The sequence below is a fragment of the Typha angustifolia genome, chromosome 13 (assembly GCF_048772165.1).
Source record: "Typha angustifolia cultivar Huaian chromosome 13, ASM4877216v1, whole genome shotgun sequence".
NCBI classification, from domain to species: domain Eukaryota; kingdom Viridiplantae; phylum Streptophyta; class Magnoliopsida; order Poales; family Typhaceae; genus Typha; species Typha angustifolia.
In genome coordinates this window covers 932691-955795 of record NC_133251.1, presented here as the reverse complement: position 1 = coordinate 955795, position 23105 = coordinate 932691, and the positions used below count along the sequence as shown (strand labels likewise).

Genomic DNA, 23105 nt, shown 5'->3' with positions numbered 1-23105 from the left:
ACTAATTCCCTATAAGAAAATGGGAAGTCCAAACAAAAATAAACAAGCAACATCGGTAATTCCTCAATACAAATTGAATTTGAATACATTGGGAAAGCCAATGTACTTTTGGTTTGGATTTCTTGTAGCAAGTTAGTTGTGCATCCAACCATGTGAACAGGAACTGCAGCTGCTGATGAGTGAAATTGTTGAGAAACATGATATTCCCAGACAACCAAACAAGGTAAATGTAGTCTCATCACAAAGGACACTAAATCAAACAGGCAATATATAACTGTACATATATAACAACCTACACCTGAGCTTCCAAATAGTTGAACTTACATGACATCCACACCTTAGATTAAAACTACACCCAGATGTGAAACACTATAGTACATAGGATATGCATATGCTATACTAGCAACATCAATATGAAGGGGGGGAACAGGCCAAAAAGCTCCTTCCATCTTCTAAAGGCTTCAATATCCATACCTCTTAATTGACAGTACCTTACCAATACATCAACAGTCTAAGATAAAATATGAACATAGCAAAGATCTTGGCATCTCCTCTCTTACATAATGGAGCAGGCATTTGGGTTTTCATCATTGAACATATTGGTCATCTGGTCTTCCTGCTTGTTACCTTGGTGTGAGATATTGACAGCCTCCACATTTCTGACATAACCTGGGGGTGCTTTCTTGTCATAGGCTCCTGCAGCATATGGATGGTCGACCAAGTTGTAAGCCACATAAGGCCAGATCTCTGCCTTCTTCCCTGTGGACTTGGCCCTCTTCAAGACTTTGTTTGGCTCCACGAACCCAGTGACTGTTACCTTCTGCTGCTTTCTGTTTATATCCACAGATTGAACTCCTGAGGAGGCCATAAACAAGAATTAGAAACCAACTCTGAGTGCAGAGAATAAGAAAGGAGGAGTAGAGCAAACCTTTCATGGAAGAAAGAGCTTTCTTCACTTTGAGCTCACAGCCGTCACAGTCCATCCTGACCTTGAGCTCCACAGTCTGCAACTGTTTCCTCTTCTTGTGCTTGTGGGAACTGCCCAACAACCCAGAGAAATACTCCAAGGTGCCTCCCATGGTGGAAGAGAATACTTATCAAGAAAAGACTAATGGAGGGAGAAGGATAGAAGGTTTCTATGGGGACAAACAACTTGCAAACCAGTGAAAGGATGTATGGATCTTGGTATGGGGTTAGAGGGCACAGGGGAGCTGTATTTTATTCCTATGGAAATCACAGAAAGAAAGACGAAAAGGACCAGCCGCTGCTTTTTTCTCTAAATGGACTGGAGACAGAAACAACCACCCAACTTGATATGATTAGGATATATAAGAAATGAAGAAGAATGGACAAGAAATGGCACTGAAGTTGATGTCTAATTATACCCAAGGTAAAACTCGAAGGAGAACAGATATAATAACTAGAACCAGCAACGGAAGAATGATAGGAAATAAGAATTTATACTGATCTCAATGTGGCTTTCCCTTGGAAGCTTCAAACTCGCATGCACTCTGGTGCTTAGGCAGAGAGTTATTGCTACCCTTTACTTGCTGTCCTATGCCCTCTTTATATAGGCCTCAAAAAAGAATAAGATATTATTGTGCAAAGACAAAAGATCAGATAGATAAGGAAGAGAGGCACCGCTGTGGTATAAACCCAAAAGGAAAGACCCTTGCATGCGACCTATTTTGTTGGGATGCAGGACTATGTACTATTAGATATTTTTCTGCAACAGTTGAGATGATGAATACGTGAGCTACAAGGAAACTGCTGGCAAAGATTAAAACCTCTCTGGGATCAGCTTGGCCACTCATCTGAGTCCTGGATTTGAGCAAGCCATCAGACAGACAATAAAAAGTTGATAGGTTTACAGGTGTCATTTGCCTTGTGGGGGCTTGTTGCTTCCCATTCACTGTTCTATTGATAGCTGTGTGCTCTGACTCTTCATTCTTCCATTGATGACTTAAAAACTATGCTGCCTTCTGAGTTGTGCTGCAGTTGTTAACCAAGTTCTTACAACTAATGCCAGGTAAAAGAAATCTGTGATGCTATCAAAAAGCATTACATGCATCCAGAGAGAAGGCATATTAATAATTCCATCTCATTAATTTTTATTGCAGTTTGCTTTGCACCAAACAGCTCACTCTTCTTCAGATGCATCTGTGAATAGTTTATCAACCAAAGTGTTGTTGAACCAAAACGAAATTTGGACCCATCTGAGAGTTGTCATAATGATTGGGCGGTGCTGCTGAATAAATTTGAGCCGAGTAGTTGGCATATATCCTGGAACCAATTGGGGGGCTAAGGTTTCAGAAACAGTCACATATGGAATAAAAATTAAAAACAGAATTCACAAGAACTAACCACAGAAATACCTGCTAAAACTTGGCATCAGAGTTGTCATCAAGTATTAAATATTTCATACTCTAGATTAAAAATATTTATTCAGATTATTTCACACATAAGCTCAGTTATAATTTTATCCTTTATTTAAATTTTTTTAAAGAAATCCTCTTTCTTACCTCTCATCTATTTTCCACCTATTTTGCTAAGTTCTCCATCTATCTATTTCCTCTATCATACTATTCACATCTCATTTCTTACTTAAATCCAATGCATGCCTACAAGTATGTATTACATACCTAAGAATACTTCAATTTAAATTTATAAATTAAATTAAAATATTTGAAATAATATTTTTTTTATTTTATACTTTAACTCTACTTTATGTCACATCAAAAATAACACCACTATTTCAATTTACAACCAAATATCAAATTATTCTACTCTAGATTAAAAATGTTATTTTAAGAATAAAATAGTTACTCTAGATTTCTTTTTCCCTTAAATTAACTGGCAAATTTTATATAGAATTATAGAACTGATTGTTAAGGTCCACACCCTGTTTATCTTGATTGACGGGATGATAATTAGATAGAATGATAAGAACAACAGAGAGAGGTCGGCAATGTGAAAGTACAAAATAGTGACAAAGACCTCATACCAAACTTAAGGTAATTAATTGCCAAGTGGCCTATCAGACACCAGTACAGAAATGAACCACTAAGGAAAAGTGGAAGGGCCCTATCCATATGCCATAGGCAATTTATACAAGACAAACCACCAATGTTCTCCAAATTGATATTTTCGCTATTCAAATTAAAGCTAGTTTTTGTTGTTCTGTCTCATGTCATTGTTAGGATTGCCCCTACAACAAAAGAAATTCAATTTGAAATCTATTGGCTGAAGCCACCAATGTTGACATTGTGGGTTAACGCTAACTTTGTTGCGATATGGGAGAGGGCAGGAGAAAGAAGGAAGCTTCACTTTTTATAAAGATACGGAGCTTTCTCACTGTGCAGAGAAGGTGGTGGTGGGGATATCTATACCACTCATTCATTTCCATTGAAGAATTATTGCTGCCCAGCAACTCCACAATGTGGGCCTATGCATGCTTCAGAGACAGGGAAAGAAAAGAAAACCAAGAGCAAAGTGTACAGTAAGGGTAGCAATTCAGATTTGTCACTTGATCAGTGGAAGTGACCTGTACTTTGCCTGTATTTGGATGATCGAGTAAATTAGTAGACAGGTTAGATAAATTAGTGAAGGGCCTAGAAAGTTAGAAACATCAATCTATGACCATTTCTCAGAGGTAAAAAAGAAATATCAATCTATGACCATTTCCCAGAGATGCTTCAGGTGTTCTGCAGCTCAGACAAAAATCATCTTATATGTCATGACCCTGATCCAGTTGGATATGCAGAACAATCAAAATTATGCAGACAAGGTAACAAGCTCAAGAGAAGAGAAGAGAAGAGAAGAGAAGAGAAGAGAAGAACAAATATATAGATTATTGATAACGCAATTGTAAGTAAATCACAAATAACAGGTGTCAAATCTTTTCTTACATAGATTTACATAATTGAGTTGTTGATTTATTTTTGCATGCTTTGAAAAGTATCCATGAGGAAAAGACCATACCATCAAGTCGAAGTATGAATGAATATAGCCTATCTATGTTTCAGCTGTTTCAGCTCTATTTACCAAATGCTTCTTGAGCAAGATGAGCTCATGAAAACTGAGGAGCAATATCGCCTGTAAGCAGAGAAACTTCCAACGCTTCCCAAGTTTAGAAGGATGCAAGAGACTAGAGGGTGGTGATGAAAATGAGGAGCAGATGTTGAAGGAAAATCAATGCACTGAACTTCATAACTTCAATTCAGGTAATAAAAAATTCAGCAAATATTGATGTTTTTACTAGGCTACAAGAAAACTAGTATAGCTTAGTAGTAATAAAGTACTTCAAACTTGATGTGATATGCTTATTAATCACACTTTAGACTTTTAGAGTAGTCATCTCTCGTATTAATCTAGCATTTACTTGCATTAGAAATTATCAAACAGATGGTTTCAGTAACAAGAGTCTTACAAGGCTAAGTCCAGTCTTGAGATACATCATTTCATGCCACAAGGCAGATCCTAAAGAGCGAAAAGCTAGTATTAAGCTTGATTGTAGACTTCATAAATTTTCTTAGCAGCAGCTCTAGTTCCATTCTCTATTGCTCTTACATCATAAGGTCATGTAAGCATGGCTATATTCCTATTCAGATAAAGGGCTACAAAATGAAGCTTTCTATTGTGCCACTTTGCCAGTATGAGCACAAAAATGTAGATTGTCCTAATTGCAATCTCCGTGCCAAAGTAATGTGGTAAAAAGGATCAAGTACTTCAAGAGGCTCACTGCTACCTTCATAAGATCAAGTAGTAAATGATAATAGGAAACATAAGTTTTTTCATCATTTTTATAGTAGAGAGGGCAACCTGCAAACAGAGATTGGATTTCGACACCAATAAGGCATTATGCATGGAATGCTCGTTCATCTATGAAATGGAGTTTTGATCACAAAAAAAGCTCATTTGCAACTTGAAGACTGAACATACTCTAAAATCCCACTATCAAGTTCAAATGACCATATTTAGTTATCTTATGATAAATGTTGCTTGCAATGTCCGAAGAGCAAATGGCATTTAAGAAGATGCAAACTTTGATTCTTGAAAAAGGGAAAAGCTGTATAATTCAAACCAAAATGAGTTCCAAACTAAAATAACCAGCAAAAGTGGAACCATGCACAGAGAACCAGACGTCTTCTAACTATGACTATATGACCTCAGTAAGTAGATCACGACCTTCATTGTCCCGACTATTCATAGTTATCACTAAACTGAGAAACCATGCACATACAGAAAACAATTGCAAAATAGAAAAACAGGTGAGTTGCTCATACTAAACTACGAGATAATTTAACAAACAATAGAGGATAGAATCCTTTTCAGCATTACGAAAGAGTTCCGCAACAAGATGGAAATTGTATTGCAGAATTCAATGCAAAGTAAGTGAAAATGATCCAGTGATATTCAAGTACTCAAGAAATGATTCCCCCACCCCGCCACAGAAAAAAAAAACATATTTTTGAAAAGGAAAAGCTACGAAGGCGGGATCTTTACTACTTCTTCACTCCAGGACGACAGTGGCGCCGACCTCCTTGAGCTTTGCGGCGATCGCCTCGGCCTCCTCCTTGGGTACGCCCTTCTTGAGAATCACGGGGGTCTTCTCCACCATCTCCTTGGCCTCCTTGAGCCCCAAATCAGTAAAAGTCCTCACCTCCTTGATCACCTTGATCTTGGAGGCGGCGTCGAACTTATCAAGTTTGATATCGAATGCCGTCTTCTCCTTCACCTCCTCCTCGCCGGCGCCGGCTGCTACCCCCTCCGCCGCCGCGGCGGACGCAGGGAGCCCGCTAGAGGAAGGGATGTTGAGGCCTAGCCTAAGGCGGAAGAGAGTAGAGTAATCCTCGCGCTCGGAGTCCGTGAGGGAAAGGAGCTCGTCAGCGATGCGGTTTAGCTTCTGGGTGCGGGGTTCGGCGGCAGCGGCGCCGGAGGAAAAGGGGAGGGATGAAGAGGAGGGGAGGAGGAGGCGGAGGAGGGAGCGGGGAGGGATTTTGGAGGATAAAAGGGGCATTTTGGGAAGAGTAATTAATGCGGAGATTTGTTTAGGGTTTTAAGGTTCTCGCCATGAAAGGAGATCAGGAGAGAAGACGAGTAGTCGTTACTCGTTACTCGTTACCGATTCTATAGTGGAATGGGAATAGTCGGCGAGTCCGGTGAACGTCATGCCGATCTCTTTAATTTATTATCGGATTCGGGTTTTAGAACCATGCACAAGTTACCGATAACCATTAGGGACATTGTTGTAAATTTCCTGTGTCCATTTCATACAGACACTTCCGTTACCGTCCGCATATTTCAATATCCGCACCATATCACATCGTCGAGGACGCCCTCTTCTTTTCGAGCGCCATTTAAAGCTCGTCTTTTTTTCCGGAAGAATAGACGCAGCCCCTCTTCCCAGAGAGCGAAACCCTAGAAAATTTACCCTTTATCTTCTCTTCGCCCTTTTGAAAAATTTCTTTACCCTCTCTTATCCATCTTATTCGTCTTGCTCTTTCCCCCTTCTTCTTACCTTCTTGTTTTCAGATTATTTTGTGTTTTGTTTTGTTTTTTGTTTTTTGCTTTCAGGAAAATATGGGTGTTTCGAGTGTTTGGCTCTGATCGGTGCTAAGGATCGTTTGTTCCGAGATTATTTCCAAGTGGATTTTGATTCGCTTTCCTTCTAATGACTGTTTTGTGTTCTCGAATTAGGGTTTCTCGCTCGGCTCTGTCCTGATCTTGGAATCTTTCGTCTGCGGTGGTTCTTGAAGCCGATTGCTTGGTGAGTTCTCTTATTGCCTTTTCTTGTCTGAAGATTGGATCTTGGCGTTTGCATTAGGGTTTTCCCTTTAACCCGTCGTTGTTTGAGATTAGGGTTTTGTCATATTAGAGGTTTTTTAATCCTCTTCTTGGTTAGATTGTCCATTAACCTAATTTTTTTTTCCTATAAATTATCAAATGAATTCACCATTTGATTTACTTAATGACGAGTAGGTGCTGTGAAGATACCTATTCATTGGGTTGCAGCTGACTAAGATGCCTTCACCATTCCCCGTGCTCAATAACAAGCCAATTGATCAATGGAAGGTTACCGAGTTAAAGGACGAGCTAAGGAGGAGGAGATTGCCAATAAAAGGTTTGAAAGATGATTTGGTGAGGAGGTTGGATGAAGCTCTTCGAACTGAGATGGAGGCGACCAAAGAAGAAGAAGAAGAAATTGGTAATGGTTTTGACACTGATTCATCTCTTCAGGGTAATGCCAACCAGGAGGAAGCACAGCCATCACAAGAAATATATACTGAAGTTGTCGCACATACAACTGTTGTAACTAATGCTGGTGCTAAAACAGTTGATACTATTGATAGCATTCCAGATGTCAATGAAGGAATTAAATTCCAGGATGAATATACAACGCCTGCTAGAGGATCCCACAAAGCAGCTGTGGAAACAGTTGGTGGAACTACCCTGGAAGACAGTGTGGCTCAAAGTGTGATTCCCGATGATTATACAACTCGAGATTCTGTAATACCTGAAGAAGAGCACAAGGTTCCTATAATACCTGCAGAAGAGCATAAGGATTCTAAAATACCCAAAGAAGAGCATAAGGTTTCTATAATACCTGAAGAAGAGCATAAGGTTTCTATAATACCTGAAGAAGAGCACAAGGATTCTAAAATACCCGAAGAAGAGCACAAGGATTCTATAATACCTGAAGAAGAGCATAAGGATCCTATGATACCCAAAGAAGAGCACAAGGATACTAAGCTTCCCGATGAGGATGTCAAGCCTAGCATGTCGGAATCAAAAAATCAGGTATCTGAGGTCAGCCCAGATTTAGGGTTTCAAGTAAAAAATGAGTCTATTTCTACTGATTCTATATCAATTATTGAAAAGAGTAAACTAAAGGATAACTTAAATGCTGATAATTTTGATTTAGAACTAGAAGTTGTTAAGCCGGAGATGGTGCAACCATCATCCAGCATTCCTCTCTTAGGTGGCGATTTACAGCAACCGGATGATAACAAAGAACTGGTTAAGAACCAGGTCTCTTTGGAAGAAATAGATTACAAATGTACTACTAATGTGGACTCTACCAAGAAGGAAGATAGTGCTGATGGGGGTTCTCCAGAAAAATTAAATTTAGACAGAAGTTCGGGTGATGAATCAATGGAAGAGGATGTGACAGAAAGTAAGCAGATTGAGTCCAATATTAAGCCTCATGAACTTGATAAAATGATTGATGTTAGCGGTGGCCATGATGTGAAAGAAAAGATCCACTCTGATGCTGCTACTAGTGGATTCCCTCCTGAAAAGAGGGAAGTTCATTTGGAGGAGAAAACTAGGCCAGCAGCTTCTACTGAGAAGAGGAAAATTGAAGGTACATCTTTGGCTCTCACATATTTTTCTTTTGCACAACTTTGCCTGCGGGTTCATTTTTAGTTACTTCAATAAGCATGCGATCAATATTAATGAGCTTGTATCCTCCTCCTTCCTAGTAATGCTTTGCAAGTTTGCAATTATTGGATAATGTGTCTCTTTCATTTACTACTTATTTTAATGACTTTGGATGCCATTAGAATGTCATAATGCATTGCCCATTTTTAAATAAAAATACACCATCTCCATCATTTCAAGTGTTCATATTGAATATTTTTGTGTGACTGGCCATTTTGTATATCCTGTTCATACATTTCTCTATCCATTAGTTGATTCCTTTCATGATCTAAGACATGCAAATGACATTAATGTTGCATTCTTCATTGCATTATACTTGCTAGTTCAACTTTTATCGGCCTTTCAGTTTTTTTACTTTAATCTTATGTAAGTAGTGATTATTTGAACTTTTCACTCTCTATTGTTGAATTAAATACTATCATATCTCCAATTATCTTCTCTTACTAGTTACTAGGTCTTCATTCCTCTCAAGCCATATTCTACTTCAATAAGATCATTCTGTATGATGTGATGCTCTTTGTTGTTTTTAGTATTTTAACATTGTTCTAACTTTTAGCTGAATGTGCAGCTACGGAAGCTGTCGGCAACAATGAAACTTTTAAGCGACAGCGCAGATGGAACTCAGAGAATGTTAAAGTTCCAGAACAACAAACAACTAGTGCTGGTGGTTCCATTGCACCTAAGGATGTGTTCCAACCTACTCCAAAACGTTCTTTCACCAGGTCTGACTCGGCTCTGAGTGTAGATTCCCCAAAGGAACGCATTGGTAAGCCTTTGCAATTTCTTCATTCTAAGTATTAATTTCATAGGATAATGTTTGACTAGCATTTTGCTTATTCTACATGCATTGCAGTACCACCGTCACAGAAGACTGCAACTACTTCTCTGAGAATTGATCGGTTTGTGCGGCCCTTTACTCTGAAGGCAGTGCAGGAGCTGCTTGGCAAAACTGGGTCTGTTTGTAGTTTTTGGATGGATCACATTAAGACCCACTGCTATGTGACGGTACAGTTCTTCTGACATCAGTTTCATTTTTTCCTCTTCTGCTGACAAGTCCTGGAAATATTATCAGTTTTTAGCATATTAAAATCTTTGTTGCAATTTTTGGCTGCATGCCTTGATATAATCACTCCCTCCATAGTGGAATTTTGTTCTTTTGTCTGTGGGTGGGGGGCTGAGCTAGGAGGGCCTTGTTTAGTACTGCAAACTATCTGAAGGTTGAGGAGGCAAAGATCAGAGAAGAGGGGATAGGAATATTTATGGGAGATTTAGGAAATCAACGTGCAATCAGTAGGGTGCCAAACATTTAGTTTTAGCTGCGTGCAGCTTCTGGCAGTGCATATCCTGGAATCCCTTTTTCCCAATATCTGATGCTATTTATCTTGATCACAATTATGAGTTGCTACGCAAACAAGCAAGCTCTTTGATGGTTATTTCCTCAATTATCTGATTTTTCTTTGGTCAATTGATATTACATTTTCAGCTGATCATAGAATTCTACGAATTCCTTTGGAGCCTTTTTAATTCTTTGAATGATGATAGTGCCATTAGATATTCCAAGGATATTTTTGTGGTATGATTTCTTAAGTTACTTTTTGTGGCATATTCCAGTATTCATCAGTGGAGGAAGCTGTGGCAACTCGGAATGCTGTTTATGATCTTCAGTGGCCTCCCAATGGTGGAAACCATCTATTAGCTGACTTTGTTGATCCACAAGAGGTAAAGCTACGTCTTGATGCCCCACTGCAATCTCCGGCACCTGTTAGTCCCAGCCCAACTACACCGAAGGTCTCCCCCTTTCAACAAACCCCAAGTAATCAAACTATCCCTCGTCAAAATGCTCCAAGGCAGCAGTTACCTCCTCCACCACTTCCTCCACCACCACCTCTGTCTAACCCGCCTTCCATGAGGGAAAAACTCCCACCGCCCCCTCCAAAGAAAGCCGAACCACCTGCTCTGACATTGGATGATCTTTTTAAGAAAACAAAGGCCTCTCCAAGGATATACTACTTACCCTTGTCAGAAGAGCAGGTGGCAACTAAAGTAGCATCACAGAGCAAAAGCACCAGGGAGTAATGGTTCTCTCTTGAGCCCTGCTGGAGTCAAATAGCTTGGTTGTGGGTGTGTCTTCTGGAACTTTTTCAGCTTTTAGAAGTCATGTTAAAAAATCTGAGGAAGGTGACTTAATTTGCTTTGCAGGGAAGAACAGGCACTTAATATCTGCTATCTTTCTCACGCAAGATGGATTTTCCATTTGGCTCTTCGATCAATTCCATGTTTAGGAAAGACAGCTATAGTTTAACTAGTTGTAGACAATATGAGCAAATGTGAAGTGGTTAGGTGCTCATTGTGGAAAGCTACAGCATGGACCAACTTAAACTTGTACTCTGCTTATCTTTGGTTCCAAGTTTGAGTAAACCGTTCGATAATTTTGTTGATTTTACCCTCTGCTATGGTTTATGATTTTGCTTACCTATCTAAAAGTTTGTTGGTGGTCTCCATTTCTATGATTAAAACTGTGGATCTGTAAGCTGCACAAGGAATGATAGCAGAAACCCGGTACTGATCACTATGATATGTTGGGCGTACGAGATGTTTGATAACACCTTGTGATTGGGCTAATCGGGCATTTGCTATTCATCCTGTGATTGGGGTGTTCTATGCATCTAAATTCATACATGAAAACTAGATATAAGTTCCTGGATCGAATTCGATGACCTCTTTTCATGGTTTCTGGCAATTCGTCCTCCTCTCTTTTAGGTCAAGCTATACGCGAGGCCTTTTTATTGCATCACAGCGTTGTTGCAATCTTTATCATAAGGCGATTTCAAGAAAAAAAAAAATTCAAGATTGTTCACATTGACGCACTTTCTAAATAACACACGGTGTACAAATGAGATATCAACTATAAAAATCCAATACTTTTAGTTTAATAATTCTTTGGAGAAAGACCAAAGATAAGCAGCACCTTATGATACATACATACATATATATATATATATATATATATATATATACATCCTGTGATGCCAGACACCAAGTTCAGACTCATATTTACAGAAGCTAAGTTTTATCCCGGGAAAGGTGTCTTGCAGAAAATATTGTTTTCCTCCCTGCGTAGAATGACTGCTGTTTTTTGGCAATAATGGTGGGAAAAGGTTTAAAGTTTCTTGGGTGATCTAATCTTGAGTGTCACCATAAGTTTCTGTCTCTCTCCCTCGACCTCGGCAAACCTCAAGCTGAGTTGAGAGTACCGAGTGTGCATCTCTTTCAGTTCAGTTTCCACAGCATTGTTTCTTCTCTTCATCTCGAGCATGCCTTGTATCAATTCCTTGGTGTCCCCAAAGCTTTGGAAATCTGGTTCTTTATCATTATGTTGTTTGAGGAATGAACTGAGCCAAATAGACAAAGAAATCACGGCATTGTGCAATGTGCATGTCAGCTAACATAGAGGAACACTTAAGAAGCACAAGACTCGTTTTGTGTGCATCGATATATATAGTAAGTAGTTCAAGGAAAAGTATCCATCTGTTTGAGTGTCCCATAATTCAACAGCTATTCCATGTGTCTGAGAGTTCGTTGGTACATGAACTATCATCTGACTAAGAGTGTTCCCTAAATTTCCTTCAGTTAAGATAACTGGAATGAGGCCCAATTAAGAATCAGTTCCAAGACTGTGACAGGAAAAAGAAGCCAAGCATAATCTGGATCAAATTCATGAAATAGGTTTCAAAGAAGCACAAACATATCCCCATATAGTATAAGAGGAACTAAGGAAGAGAAATCCAAAGAACAGCTTGTTGGATATAATATTGGTACCCGTAGATAGCAATGTTAATATTGCTTCAAGTTATGCATACTTAAAACTCCTACAGAATAGCAAGCAGACTAGCCTCCATCTTACTCTACCTCAATTTGAACAAATAGAATGGAGAAAAAGAAAAAATATTAAAACTAAAAAAGTACAACTGAAAATAAGGACAAAAAGTTTAATGTTGAGTAACAGACAATATTACCTCTCAGAATGAACATCTGTTTCTTCCTTTTCCCCCAGTGCTGCTTCAGATTCAAGCTCCAATGCAAGTACCGTTCCATAGGCATTACCAGGGGTAGGTAATTCATTAGATAAAGGAGTACTTTTCAAATGCTCATTTGCCTGTGAGAGGAAATAATTGTACAGTAAGCAAGGGGTGCTATCTCTATTACTCTTTCCATTCAGGAACTAGAAACATAGGCATACCATATCAAGATGTAATAATGCTCCTTGAAAACCATGTTGCGATGCATCAATTTCATTATCCACAAGAGGAAGAAGAGAAGACAAATTCTCATTTTTCAATCTCTCCAACTGCATAAAACAAGCGAAGGTCAACTGCCTATTAACAGATGAGTATCATCTAGTTAGTTAAGTTTAGCTATTCTACATTGCCATATCATCGGTTAGGTTAAGCATAGCTATTCTCTCTGACATTGTATATCATCCAGGTCTTAATAAATCTTTAGTCTTAAGTAGCTTCAAATCCTCCCACCACATCAAATGAGATACTCTTCGGTCTCTGTCCTTTGTAAGCTTTCAATATAATCTCTTTCCCATTTTAATCGACTCATTCAGAGCGCATGTTACATATACTAGATTATCATACAGAGTTCTCTCATTTTTCTTTTTCTTTTTCTTTCTTGCCTATGTAGATACCTCACAAAAGCTTATAACATCTCAAAGAGGCCTCAATTATCCATCAATATTCCAACTCCATTAGATGTACTCATTCGTTACAATAATATCTAGTCAACTACTCTAATACTGTATTATATTCTGCCATTGCAGTGGTCAACTCCATTAGATGTACTCATTCGTTACAATAATATCTAATCAACTACTCTAAGACTGTATTATATTCTGCCATTGCAGTGGTCAACTCCATTAGATGTAATCGTTCGTTACAATAATATCTAATCAACTACTCTAAGACTGTATTATATTCTGCCATTGCAGTGGTTATGGGGTTCACCCAAAAGCTGTCAGAAATACAGGCAATTGTATTCCAGCTAATATTGACATTTAACATCAGAAAATGATGGACTAAGCAATAATATGAAGAGATGAATCTTTATCTGGAGTCTGGACCAATTTGACATATTTTATGCGAATCTTAACTCATGTTGGGCTTCACATTGCTGTTCCTATCCAGCACTACAAGGCAAAAGCTTGAATGCAACATACCTCATTCTGAAAGAGCTTCATCCCAGTTTTCAGTCTTTGCTGCTCTCTGAAATGCTCCTCAATGGTAATGCTGTCGACGGTGTTATCCTCCAAAACTTTCTTTCTTTCAGGTTCACTTTTACCATTCTGTGAAAATAACAAGGATAGATAAATATCTGTAAGACAAGAAGAGTGCTGATGAAGTTCAACATACAAGTTCCACTGGCATTGTAACAAAGCCACAGAGGTACATGTATGATAGATACAATTGGCTGGCCCTTTATATCAACTATATGTTTTCTGGGTACCAACTTGTTTCTAAACATGGTATATTATAAAACAAGATCACATGGCACAAGACAGAATGCCAAGTGGAAACTTCTCTATGGTTGCAAAATCTGGCTCACTGCTCGTGCAGCTCTCTGCAGGCTAAAATAATATATGAGTGCAAACATAGAAATAGTAAAATATCAAATAACTTGTGAGCAACATTTGCATCCAGAGGTAAGACAAGAATCTTTATATGGACTGCACCACCGTGCCAACAAACTTACAACATGCATAATCTCACCTATGTGAAGTCAAGAAAAAAATGTTGGATTGATGAAATACCTCTGAGGCTTGTGAACCTGGCAGAGAACTCATGAATGCATTCTCCTTGACGCAACCTGGATCAAGATCTTGACCATCTCCACATGATCCTGATGAGAACCTTGTATTCTGGAGATCCCTCCCATCTACATTATCTAAAGGATCAAGACAGGCTGCAAGTGCTGTACCCTTTCCAGAATGTATGCTTGACATCTCTTCATAAACATTTTCAAATACAGAATTAATGCCTCCAGAATGTTGCCCAATCGGTGTTATTTCAGGAGTGAAAAATCCATGATTTCCTTCTGACTGGATGTTATCAGAAGCTGCCATATTGTGCAGCAGCTGTTTAACTAAGCCAAGTTCCACCTTCATTTTTTCCCTCTCCTCATGGCATTCTTGCAAAGAATCTTCAAGCTTCAGCTTTTCTTCCTTGCAGTGGTCAAGGCTTAAGATAGAGTGTTGCAGCTCTGTCTTGATGCTATCATAAGCCTTGATCAATTCTTTTCTATCTATCTGTACCATATGTAGCTCTGTCTCCACATCCGAGAATTTCACTGAAAGCTCCTCAATTCTTTTTGCAAGAGAAGCCTCATTTTTCTTTCCACGCTCAACTTCATCAAGAGTATTTTGCAATTTCAATAATACTTCTTCCGCATACTTCGCAGAAACATAGAGCTGATTTTTCAGCTCTTGAATTTTCGACTCATACTGCTCCTTAATAAAAACAATTCTGAGAGACTCTTGCGTGGCAAATGATGATCCCTTTTTCTCCATTTTTTCACGTGCTTGATTACACTCAGTATCTGCTTTATTTTTCATTTCTCTTAGATGAACAGACAAGTTCTTAAATTCTTCTGTCTTCTGAATCTGTTCAAAAAGTTTATGAGTAAGCTCATTATGCTGCTCTCTTAATTTCCTCAACTCATGATCACATTCCAACAGAAATGATATATTAAGTTGCTGTTCTTCAATCTTGGATCTAAGTATTATATTTGTAAATTCTAATTCATCTCTGGAGGATCTTAAATAGTCCACCTGTTCTTCAAGGCTGACCAGCATGTTTGTGAGACGCAAAATCTCATCTTCAAAATTCTGTTTTCCTTTACAATTATCAGCATGGATAGTTGCATCTTCAGGATTCATATTTCCAGAAACAATCCAAGTTGCAAGATTTTTGATGATGTGATCAACAGGATTTTCCTTCTCATGAGTAAATTTATCAAGTTCAGACTGCAGTTGTTGCAGAGCAGTGGATAGTCTTGTATTTTTATCAACTAAATCATCTTTAATAGATAAATGTAGGACAGAATCTGTAAGCTTCATATGGAGCTCCTCATGGTCCTTTCCTAGTGTCTTGACTTGGCTGACAAGTTCCTGCACTTGACTTCTCATATAAATAACTTGAATATCAGCGACCAATAAATTCTCAAGAAAATCTGCCACGTAATTTTCATGCTCAGCAACTTGAAGACGGAGGGATATATTCTCACCATTTAATATATTTTGGTTTTTTTCATTGCATGATAGAAGATTCTGCATTTGAATATTTTCCTTTTCCATTTCCAAAACCCAATCCCTCAGCTGAACAAGTTCAGCTTTTTGCTCGTTGAAAGAAACCAGGTGTTGACCTTTTCCCTTTAATTGCAATGTTATATTAGATATTGCAGATTCAAGTTCCTCTCTCAATCCCTTTTCTATGTGCACATTTTCACAAGTGGATCTCAGACTTTCTTTTACACTTCTAAGTTCATTCTCCATCTGCATAAATACTTCATTTTTGGACTGCATTGACAACACCAAAGTTCTATTTTCCTGCTTACAATTTGTAAGACTAATTTTGGTCCTTTCAAGTTCCTCCTTTAGGCCTTCAGATATCTGCGCCTTTTGGAGAAGATCCCTGCTTTCATTAGTAACGCATTGTATTTCAACTTCCATCAATTCAACTCTTGATGATAACTCTCTATTTATCTTTGCATGCTTTTCTTCAGCTTCTAAGCTAATCTTAAGCTTCCATGTCACATCCCTCAATTTTAATTGAAGCATTTCATTAAGTTCCGTGGAGATCTGTAGCTTTGCTGTCAAAGCTTCCAAATCAGATTCAAACCTCTGCTTCATGTCAAACATCTCTGACTCCATAATCTTCAATGTACTTCTGACAGAGTCCTTCATTTCCTCCATCTCCTTCTCCTGATGAAGTTGAAGAATTTTCTGGCAAGTTTGCTTCTGGAATTGTTCCAAATGTGAGAAAATGGCTGCATAAGTCTTTCCTTCCACTTCGTCTTGTAGAAATGTATCACTGAAATCAAAGGTGTCAATTTGCCTATTGCAGGAGATCATGTTGGAGTATAAATTATTCAGCCCCCCTTGAAGATGAGCAACAATTTTCTGAAAATCATCAGTCAGTGAGGTCTGCTTATAAAACTTCTCTTCCAATGACTTATAGTCTTTGATCATTGAGTCCATTTCAGTCTGAAGATGACTCTTCTCCAGACTTTCTTGTATTAGTAAATTTTCAAGTTTGTTCCTTTCCTCAGTGCAGACCTTATACTTGCTCTCATAAGCTCTCCATTCCATCATCAGATTTTCACACTTTTCACTTGGAGAAGTATTTTGGGCTGAAAGATCCTGGAACTTTGCTCGCAGAGTTTGATTACTAGTCAAGTCATCACACTTGGAGATATATTTAGTTCCATCTTCCTGCAAAGTTTTGGTCTGATCCAAAGCACTATGGAAGTCAAGAGCCGAAGTTTCCTTAACATTATTTGAATGATCGAGCTGCTGCTCAAGTTCAACTATTCTGTTCTTCATGCACGTAATCCCATCAGTTGCACCATACAATGTTTCTAGTAATATATCTGAGAAAGTTTTCCACTGAATGTTAGCTGCATGCAGCTCTGAAAGTTCAGCTTCCATATTTGAATATAGCTCTTTTAACTGGCGAAGTGTTTTTATCTCTTCTACACCATTTTCATTATTTAACTGCTGCTTATCAGTGTCAGCATTATCCACTGATTGAAAATCAACATCAGACCATAGAATAGCAGATCTTTCAAGTGATACTTCATGCTTCTCTATTTCTGGAGGTAGATCAGCATGGACAACAAGGTTCTTTATCGGAATGCAACAATGTTGTGAAGCTTCCCATAAAGGATTACTTGAGTCAATTTCATCTGCACATGCTTCATCCTTGCTTTGAAATTCTTTGGTTTGGACTTCATCTACCAGATATAATTTAGTATGTTCCTCATGAAAGTTCTCATCAGCATCTGTGAAGGCTTGCTTTGTAAGATTTTCATTTGTCTCATACAAAGAAAGAACCTGTGATGAGAGTAACTCGAGGTCCTTCTGCAGACTATCAACTGCTACGGAATAGTTCCAGCGAACCCTTCTGAGTGCAGTTTCTAAAACAAGAGCCCTTTCCTCAAGTTCTTTATTTTGAGATTCTAAAGTGTTTCTATCTTTGACAAACCTCATCAGCTGTTCATTCATTTCCTGATGCCCTTTTTCTATATTTTCTTGGAGGAGAGAAATTGTATAAAGACAGGAAGAATATTCACTTCTGAGGTTTTCCAACTCATTTATTGTTTGATTCTGGCTTTCTTTAAGATCCTGAATTAATCTTTCATAGTAGCACTCCATATGGCTCATTTCCTTCATTAGGCTTTCTTTTTCGGTTTTTGACTCCTCCAATTTCTGCAGAAGTTCACATATTTTCTCTTCCATCATGTTTTCTGCACTCAAATTTGTTTTGTGGGGGTCATGTTTATCAATAAACTGACAGGAACCATCTAAAAAGTTTCTCCTGTCTTCGAAATATTGTGCTCTAGCATATCCCTCCAGACCCCGTTGTTGGCTAATACTTTGCTTAAGGCTGTCAAGAACAAACTCAAGAACCTCAAAATCAGCATGAAGAAAGTGAAAATCATCATTTTTGCAGTATCCAAGGAAAGTCTTCTTTTGGATTTCCTGAACTTTACTCTCGATAAGCAACAGAGCCTGAAGCCATTTGGTTTGCACATCATGCACTTTATGGTCTCCATCAAGAAAATTATTCACAAGCTTGCCATCAAAAGAAGCATCTGCTAAGTCAGATTTAATCATAAGAGAAGAGGTAGGCTTATTGCGAGATTTTAATTTTTCAATATCATTTTTGAATCCTGAACATTCAGATTTTAACATAGAGACTTCCTTCATCAGTTGTTTTCCTGAATCAAGCTCAAAAGAAAGCTGTTCTGCCAAGCTTTGAGTTCCTGCACCTAATTCGTTTGTAATGCTTTGTAGTGTATTCGCTTCTGTTTTGAGCTGTAGAAAAGCTGACTCGGCAACCTCCAATCTCAATCTGAGCATATTATTCTCTTCATAAGCAGTTGCTAAATCATTATCAGCAGAATAGTCTGAATTCCATCCGCAAGTCCATTCGTTGCTACCTTGGGTTGGAAGGCAATTGCTACGTTGTTCCTCTTTCTTAGTTACAGAAGTCCGAATGAGGGGAAATCCACCTATATCACCAGATATTTTGTTCTTGAAACTATCAACTTCATGCTCACCAGAAATGTCATTCTTTTCAGCACATAAGCTATCTGATGTATATGATGAACCATCTAGTCCAGCAGCTGAGATTTCACAATCTTCATTTGATTCTGCCATCTCTTTACCAGCAGGAAGCTCGCCATGGTCTTCTTTGAACTCAACCCTTGCATTGACCTGTTTCCAGTGATAGAGAGAATGAATATCACGTGGGAACATCATTCTGCTAATAGAGAAAGATGTTTTTGAGTTGCATATACCCAGATAACATGCTTTGCAGAAACAGTGGAGATAATCCAAACCCATTTGATGTTGAATATTTATTACAACCATTACCACCAAACCTTTAGTTCCCTTTATTTGTGTCAGATTGATGTTCAATATTTCCATGCCAAATATCCAAACCACATGCAAGTGCTAATAATAAATAATTGAATGGTTGAGCCTCATCATAAAAGCTAAATGATCTTTTGAAGTATCAAAAGAAACAAGGAAAATTTTTATTACTTTTACAAGAAGGCATCATAATGATATCATTAAAATTGATCTAGGTAGAAGGAAATGGTCTATCAGGTTTCACTATCCACCAGGCCACTCAGTGTAAGAACTGAATTGCAAGTCCCTGAACAATAACTCTTCAACAGCAAAGAGGGTACATGGCTATATTTCTTCTTTTACTTGCTTGCTTTGTTGCATGGTTTGGCTAGCTTGTTGATAAAAGGAAAGATAGCAGTATATCCTAGTGGCAAAGCAGACAGGTTGGAGGACAATGATCTTATATAAACATGAAATAATTACTAAAAAGCACTTCTATCAGCATTTGAAGAACAAAAGTGAAACTAATGATGAAGAATTTCCAGGTGAGAGTGTTTACCAGAGAGCAGCTCATATCTCAAGGCTCAAAGTCTAAAGTGAAAGTAGTCCTGTGGGGTGGAGTGCAATACAGCCCCAGAGGGTGTCACTTGGTGAAAAAATTAATGCTTTCTAGTGTCTAGAAATTCATTATTTTGCAACTGTGCAACAATTCAAGTACGGTATGCCGGTTGGATATATGTTTATGGATTATGTAATCAGAAGAAACTTTCTTTTATTTGTATTGCTTTCTTCTAAAGAAGATTCTTTTTCATAGTATAAATTGGTGTTTTAGGAACATTCCATACAAAATCTGTTTGAGTATGAAAGTATATCAAACCTTGTTTGTAGTATCCCCAGCAAACTCTGAAGAAGTTGTTATGGTTTCCAGAGGATTATGACTTCTCTGGTTGGATATCTTCTGAAACCCCTTTACGCTGAGCTCCCTTTGCTGCTCAAATTCTCTGAAATTGTACAATCACATGTAAGACTAGTAGCTGATAATAATTAAACCAGCCTCTTTTTTTCAGTTACTAAAGCAACACCTGAAGCCAGTTTTGGAAGTCAAAAGTTGCACAATTACCTGAGATATAATAAGAGAAAAGCACAAAATCAGAAGGTTGAAGCAATTATGATCACCATAATAGTTGATTTGCATACTGAAGGCACATGAGTGAAAAGCAATTACTAGCTAGACATACAAACAGCGATATTAAAGAAAGCAAGGAACTTATGGGGAAAATGTTTAATCAAACAAAAAATTCTCACATGTAAAACTGTTCCATAGTCACAACCATGCAGAGGTAATGCAACCGAGGAAGGCTTCAGTGCAGCAGCAAAGTCCGCAAGGTTGATGTCAACCTCTCCAAGAAGACCAGACCGAGAAAGCCCCTGATTATAGTGAAAATTGAAATTGTGATGCAATTATCCACTCGTTAGTAAACTCTCATGGATTCTTGTTTCAGTAGACATGTAGACATAAATGACAAACATGCAGGCTTCCAATATATATTAGATATAGAGTGTGTGTGTGTGTGTTGCGTTGGGGGGGTATAAGGAGGTACCGTTGCCACCACAAGTGTATAGAGCTTTTCATCATATTTTTTTGTTCTTGTATCCTGAAGAAGCCTCGTAGTTTCATAAATTGGGTCTGACCATTTACAGTTCCCGTTCCTCACGTTTGCTTTGTTTGTCTTAGCAGTTGGTTGCTTTGCATCAGTAGGAATAAGGGATACAAATAGCTTGTCCCATCCTGTCTGTGGAATCTGAAACAAGGAAGAAAAGTTTACTTTTTGATATACAGAAAAATGAGAAAAAAATGGCAATTACACTATATTGATTATGCAAAAACAATTCCCTGAGGCAGCACTAGAGCTGAATAATAATACTATTATCTATTATAGTGCAGTGTGGAGGCAGCATATTCTCTTATGTATAGGCTAACTGTTTATCTAACAGTTTAGCCTTAGCCCTGGTTTGTGGTCAGCTGAAGAACGAAGGACAAGTTCTATGCTCATCATCATAAGACAAAGCAAAGAATCATTCAAAATCATTACATTACTTCAGAAGGAGAAATAAGCAAGTAAGAAAACTAATACAAACAAGGGACCACCTAAACAGGAAAACCAAGCAGAGAAGGGAAGTAATTAAAACAAGATCTAAGGAACAAGGGAATCCTACAATATAGTAAATTGGTTTATGATCAGCTGAAGAATGAAGGACAAGTTCTATGTTCATCATCATAAAACAAAGCAATAAAACCATTAAAAATAATTAAATTACTTCAGAAGGAGAAAAAAGCAGGTAAGAAAACCAATACAAACAAGGGACCACATAAACAGAAAAACAAAGCAAAGAAGGCAAGTAATTAAAACAAGATCTAGGGAACAAGGGAATCCTATAATATAGTAAAATCAAACAAACTAGGAATGCCTTGGTACTACATCAGAATCAGCACTTTTCATCATACAAAGGATGAAGGACAAGTGACTAAAGATCAAGTTAGTTCCTTATCAATGAGTTGATAACAAGTTGCTGATAAAAGAGCAGCTGAAAGAGACAGAAAGAGATGGCAATAATAGAGACAGCTTATTAAACAATTTCCTACATGCAGCATCACTTTAACTTAAGAACCCACAAACGTAAGACGATAACAGTATATGATCAAGAACTGGAGCAACAAGTAAGCATTAGCGCACAAATTTGAACCAAAGACAACATAGTTTTTTCTAACTTCCTATAACCAAAATAGCGAGTATTATCTAAGCTGTACTTTTTATATGCAAGCAAACAATATGAGGGTTCTTTTCAAGTCTATTATCTTGTTTTCTAGCAAAAACTCGATTTCATCTGCACCCTACTAGCAGCCTCAACAAGTAAAGAGTCAAGGGAAAAGATTATGTGCAAGTCAATTAATTATCCAAAGCAAGACTTAAAAGTGAAATAACACATCCATGAGTGTCTATAAGGCCAACTAATTCTTGGACAAGGAAAAGAAAAGCAAATAGAAAGGCACGTTCTAAGAGCACAACTCACATGTGTAGCATGAAACTGTAGCCGAAAGACCACTTTCACTTTGGTCTTTTCACTCTTCCACTTGGGAATCCTCGACATTGTCCTTTAATCAAGCTAATTATCAACTCAAAAGCATATTGTCCTTCCCTAACCACCTCTCCTCCACTGCAAAACCAATGCCAACGAACCAGGTTAACAAATGCAAAATCAGCATTCTTCATCCTTTCCCCAAACAAACAAGCAACTCATTCTTTCTTTCAAAAACTAATGTAAAATCTAAAAGATCTAACAAAGAACTAAAAATAGATGCTCAACTACGTCCAAATTCAAATTTTCATTTCTAAAACAACCAAAATTTTCTCTCCCAGAATTTCCAGTTTGAAATCGGTTAACAAGTTCCCCAGCCAAGAAAGAGAGGAATCAAAAAAGGCACTTAAGATTCATCAGCAAAGCTCACACCTTTCTGTTAGAAGAGCATCAAATGCGACACGAAATGAGCTTCCAATACAGTATCGGAACCAATAAAAGACTTCGAATGAGGAACTAAATCGCAAAACCCAACCTGCAATCGCATCAACACAAGAAAACACCTGAAATGCCTGCCGCGACAATAGATTTCTCGATCAACCTCGCTAGATCCACAACTGCAACTACTGAGGTGACCCACACTATTGGCCGAAAGGGGTTGGAACAGAGAAGAAGAAAGAGAAGGAAAGAGACCGCGCGCCGCACTCGTACCTAACTCCGGATCTACTGCTTGGAGTTCAAGCGATAGCGACAAGATTCGTAGCCTCGAAGTCTCGTACGATATCGAATTAGTGTGGATCGTGGATCGAGGAGGCGAGTCCTCTATACAGTCTCTCGACTTCGCCACTGGATTCTCTCTCTCTCTCTCTCTCTCTCTCTCTCTCTCTCTCTATATATATATATATATATATTTTGAGAGATCGACTATTTTAATAATAACGACATCCCG

The 23105-nt window shown here is 38.2% G+C and overlaps 4 protein-coding genes across 11 annotated transcripts; 1 reads left to right on the top strand and 3 right to left on the bottom strand.

The window, feature by feature from the left end:
- Positions 1-251: 251 nt before the first annotated feature.
- Positions 252-1549, bottom strand: LOC140775174 (heavy metal-associated isoprenylated plant protein 23-like). The gene is made up of 2 exons (XM_073118450.1): positions 929-1549; positions 252-855 (listed from the first exon to the last, which is right to left on the bottom strand). The coding sequence occupies exons 1-2, from the start codon at positions 1077-1079 to the stop codon at positions 557-559; spliced, it is 450 nt and encodes a 149-aa protein (XP_072974551.1). The 5' UTR covers positions 1080-1549; the 3' UTR covers positions 252-556.
- Positions 1550-5297: 3748 nt separating this feature from the next.
- Positions 5298-6156, bottom strand: LOC140772816 (uncharacterized). Its single transcript, XM_073115014.1, has one exon. It carries the CDS (start codon positions 6017-6019, stop codon positions 5513-5515), a length of 507 nt encoding a protein of 168 aa, XP_072971115.1. The 5' UTR covers positions 6020-6156; the 3' UTR covers positions 5298-5512.
- A 177-nt stretch (positions 6157-6333) lies between these two features.
- LOC140772815 (uncharacterized) lies at positions 6334-10880 on the top strand. 2 transcript variants are annotated; one of them, XM_073115013.1, is made up of 6 exons: positions 6334-6769; positions 6982-8365; positions 9011-9208; positions 9296-9447; positions 10054-10563; positions 10652-10880. In XM_073115013.1, the coding sequence occupies exons 2-5, from the start codon at positions 7024-7026 to the stop codon at positions 10516-10518; spliced, it is 2157 nt and encodes a 718-aa protein (XP_072971114.1). In that variant the 5' UTR covers positions 6334-6769; positions 6982-7023; the 3' UTR covers positions 10519-10563; positions 10652-10880. The 2 variants fall into 2 exon arrangements, with proteins under 2 accessions (XP_072971114.1, XP_072971113.1); XM_073115012.1 differs by having other exon boundaries at positions 10642-10880.
- A 421-nt stretch (positions 10881-11301) lies between these two features.
- Positions 11302-23006, bottom strand: LOC140774239 (uncharacterized). 7 transcript variants are annotated; one of them, XM_073117149.1, is made up of 12 exons: positions 22868-22995; positions 22589-22691; positions 22151-22294; positions 20680-20880; positions 20384-20506; positions 20161-20198; positions 19956-20079; positions 14255-18940; positions 13664-13789; positions 12683-12790; positions 12459-12598; positions 11302-11834 (listed from the first exon to the last, which is right to left on the bottom strand). In XM_073117149.1, the coding sequence occupies exons 3-12, from the start codon at positions 22226-22228 to the stop codon at positions 11603-11605; spliced, it is 5856 nt and encodes a 1951-aa protein (XP_072973250.1). In that variant the 5' UTR covers positions 22229-22294; positions 22589-22691; positions 22868-22995; the 3' UTR covers positions 11302-11602. The 7 variants fall into 7 exon arrangements, with proteins under 7 accessions (XP_072973250.1, XP_072973252.1, XP_072973248.1 ...); XM_073117151.1 differs by lacking the exon at positions 22589-22691 and having other exon boundaries at positions 22868-23006; XM_073117147.1 differs by having other exon boundaries at positions 22589-22995.
- Positions 23007-23105: the final 99 nt, after the last annotated feature.

Excerpts from the sequence above, each read along its gene's own strand:
- LOC140775174 (XM_073118450.1), bottom strand. The coding sequence starts at position 1,079 with ATGGGAGGCACCTTGGAGTATTTCTCTGGGTTGTTGGGCAGTTCCCAC. Across the intron at positions 856-928 it reads AGCTCTTTCTTCCATGAAAG|GAGTTCAATCTGTGGATATA; the intron begins GTTTGCTCTACT and ends TGGCCTCCTCAG.
- LOC140772816 (XM_073115014.1), bottom strand. The coding sequence starts at position 6,019 with ATGCCCCTTTTATCCTCCAAAATCCCTCCCCGCTCCCTCCTCCGCCTC.
- LOC140772815 (XM_073115013.1), top strand. The coding sequence starts at position 7,024 with ATGCCTTCACCATTCCCCGTGCTCAATAACAAGCCAATTGATCAATGG. Across the intron at positions 8,366-9,010 it reads TGAGAAGAGGAAAATTGAAG|CTACGGAAGCTGTCGGCAAC; the intron begins GTACATCTTTGG and ends CTGAATGTGCAG. Across the intron at positions 9,209-9,295 it reads TTCCCCAAAGGAACGCATTG|TACCACCGTCACAGAAGACT; the intron begins GTAAGCCTTTGC and ends CATGCATTGCAG.
- LOC140774239 (XM_073117151.1), bottom strand. The coding sequence starts at position 22,228 with ATGTCGAGGATTCCCAAGTGGAAGAGTGAAAAGACCAAAGTGAAAGTG. Across the intron at positions 20,881-22,150 it reads TACAGTTTCATGCTACACAT|ATTCCACAGACAGGATGGGA; the intron begins GTGAGTTGTGCT and ends TCCTTGTTTCAG. Across the intron at positions 12,791-13,663 it reads TGAAGCTCTTTCAGAATGAG|TTGGAGAGATTGAAAAATGA; the intron begins GTATGTTGCATT and ends TGTTTTATGCAG.